Here is a 2,818-nt window from a genome sequence, read left to right on the forward strand (position 1 = left end):
TGGCCTGGGTCACAGAACAGCCCACCTGGAATTCCACCTCTCCGCAGACACAGTTCTGGGCTCCTGGGTCAGGGCCTGGCCAGGGTGGGGACACTGGCTGCAGCTGCACTGACCAGGGTGTGACAGGGATACTCCAGCCCTCTTTTGTCCTGGGGGAGGGGTGGGGTGCCCACTGGGGTGTGATGCCAATCCCTAGGTGATGTCTGAAAATTTTTTTCTTACATAATCTTGTGCAAGCTGTGTTTTCCTGTCCTGTATACCCGTGATAAGTTTTAACATTAATTAAGCATATAAGTACTTAATGTCACAAACAAAATATACTATAATAACAGTTGTGGAGGGAGAGTGGTCTCTCCCTTTCAAATATCTCATCGTAGGCAACAACTTCAGACTTTAGACAAGTGAATTCTCTGAAATCAGAACCTCAGATGGGGTCCCCTGAACCTCCCAGGGAGCTGGGGAAGCAGCCAGCAAGTATGCCTGGCCAGGAGAGTGTCTGGGCTTGGAGACCAGGCTGATGGGGCCAGAACAGGGCAGTGGACACCCTGGGCATTAAGGATTCTGGCCGGGCCTGCTTGGCTCCTGGGAGCAGTGAGAGCAGCACTGGTCTCCTCCACAGAGGAAGGTGGTGCCGGAGCAGAACCACAGAAGGGGTGAGGACCGCATCTCTTCCTCGGGAGCAGGGCCTGTGTGAGGCAGGAGCTCTTGGGGGCAGAACCAGAGGGTCTGATGATTCCGTGGCCCCCCAGACCACTAGGACAATAGGGATCCTGGGCAGGAGGCTCCTCTGGGGCCAGGAGCCAGGGTGCAGCTGTGCTGGGCGGTGTGCTGGGCCCAAGAGAAGCCACCAGGTGGACACAGGGGCCAGCAGATGGGGCGGGGCCTGCAGATGGTTACTTGATTCCAGGGACTTAGCAACTATGAGGTACAATAGTGGTGCTTACCGGGATACCCTCTGTGCTGGGAAGTCGAGGTCACAGACCAGTAACCTGGATGCCTCAAACAACTTGTCATTCTCTGCCCCCCAAATTAGAGTCAGATCCCATTGGACTGTAGATGATTCACACACCTGGCTTCTCCCACGAGGCCCCGCCTGTAATTGAGAATCTCACTCCCGCCCTTGGGGGCGCCGTCAGCCCTCAGACTGAGCAGTGGTGCCTGGCAGGAGCTGGTCCCCTCAGCGTCCCACAGAGCAGAGCCCTGGCCCCGGGCAGGGGTGCTCAAGCTGGGGTCCTCCACCCCTGAAGTAACAGCAGCTTCTAGCCAGGTAAATTATCCCCCTCACCCTGCACCTACTCACACACCTTGAAAGCGAGGCCCAGCACGGTTTGAAAGCAGCTTCTGGGTGGTTCTGATGCAGCTCAGGTAAGAGCCCAGGAGCTGGAGTGAGACTGCAGTGGCCTCTCCAGGGGGCAGAGGCCCAGCCTCCCTGGGTGAGTGGACACTGAGGGGCCAGAGAGAGCTGTGTCGTTCCGCTGTGGCCACCAGGGGGCAGTGTTACCCGAACGCCTCTCTCAGGTGAAGGGCAGCCAGGTGAGCCTCTGAGGCCTCTGGAACCTGCTGGCAGGAAGGAGCAGGAGCACTGCCTTGGAACATGCTGGAAGCCAGGGCCGGGGTAGTGACTAGGCGTGAGGTTCAGTACAGCAGGTGACATCCTTCCTGCAGTCCCCAACTTTCCTGCTCTGGGGTACGGGCCACAGGTGCAGGGGTGGTGAGAGGCTTCACCAGAGACAGAGTTGGGGGCAGAACAGGCAGAAAAAACAGCAGCTTCTAGCCAGGTAAATTATTCCCCTCACCCTGCACATACTCACACACCTTGAAAGCGAGGCCCAGCGCGGTTTGAAAGCAGCTTCTGGGCGGTTCTGATGCAGCTCAGGTAAGAGCCCAGGAGCTGGAGTGAGACTGCAGTGGCCTCTCTCACATAGGGCAATGGGAAAACAGCCCCAAAGCACATTCCAGCTGCCCCAGGTCACTTAAGTCAGGCATTCTCTGTCCATGACCCTGTCCCTCCTCACTGACCAGCGCTGGCCTCTGGCCCCCGAGCAGGGGCTGGGGCGCTGTCCTGACCAGGGGAGACGGCCTCCCGTGTCCATGGGCTCTCTCATGAGGAAGGCGCCATGGGGGCTGGTCACTCCCAGGCCTCTGGGCTGCCTGGGCAGGGCTAACTTCCCAGAGCCGGGAAGATGTTCATGATGTCTATTTGACACTGGGCTTAGAGTGTGGGGTTCTTGGATTTCACTCTTGGGAAATTTCACCAGAGCTCCCTTTTCACCAACAAGCGAGTTTCTCCCCAGCAGAGACATTAGTTCTAGCCAAAGGGCAGGTTTACGATAAAGGGAGAGAAAACAAGGCAACTTGCACAGAAACAAACAGATGCTTGAAGCAAGACAACGAACAAACATTATAACCTCTGTTTTACAAAACAACTTTGGTTTGGAGAGATTCTGGGTTTAGAGAGCAGGGTTCAGTGGTTTATTTCAGTAGAATTCGCTGTTCAGCTCCCCCTTCTACCTGTGAATGCACTCACCCTCCCTGCCTCTACCTGAACCTCAGTTCTTCTACATCACCACCACCACCACTTTCACTGAGCTGCCCTTTAGCTACACAAGGGAGTTTCTAGATGAGACCAGGCCTTAATTATATCCTAAAGGAGCTTATTATAAAAAGGGAGAGTAGAATAAATGGCACTTTCTTAGACACAAACAGGCAAACAGATTGTCCCCCATAAGGGACAGGTGTGCTAAGAGCCCTTTATGAGGGGGCGGGAGGGAGCCGGCAGGTGCTGTCTCTGCCCAGGGGGAAGGTCCCTGCAGAGAAG

At 55.9% G+C, this 2,818-nt stretch overlaps 1 protein-coding gene across 1 annotated transcript in view; it reads left to right on the plus strand.

The window, feature by feature from the left end:
* Positions 1-920: 920 nt before the first annotated feature.
* LOC101627347 (chymotrypsinogen B-like) overlaps positions 921-2,818 on the plus strand; it is an 8,618-nt gene continuing 6,720 nt past the window's right edge. Inside the window, exon 1 of the mRNA XM_004690187.2 lies at positions 921-984. Coding sequence (XP_004690244.2) covers positions 921-984 — 64 coding nt within the window. The remainder of the gene's footprint in view (positions 985-2,818) is intronic.

This window comes from Condylura cristata, unplaced genomic scaffold (assembly GCF_000260355.1).
Source record: "Condylura cristata isolate star-nosed mole 26May11 unplaced genomic scaffold, ConCri1.0 scaffold00028, whole genome shotgun sequence".
Taxonomy (NCBI): domain Eukaryota; kingdom Metazoa; phylum Chordata; class Mammalia; order Eulipotyphla; family Talpidae; genus Condylura; species Condylura cristata.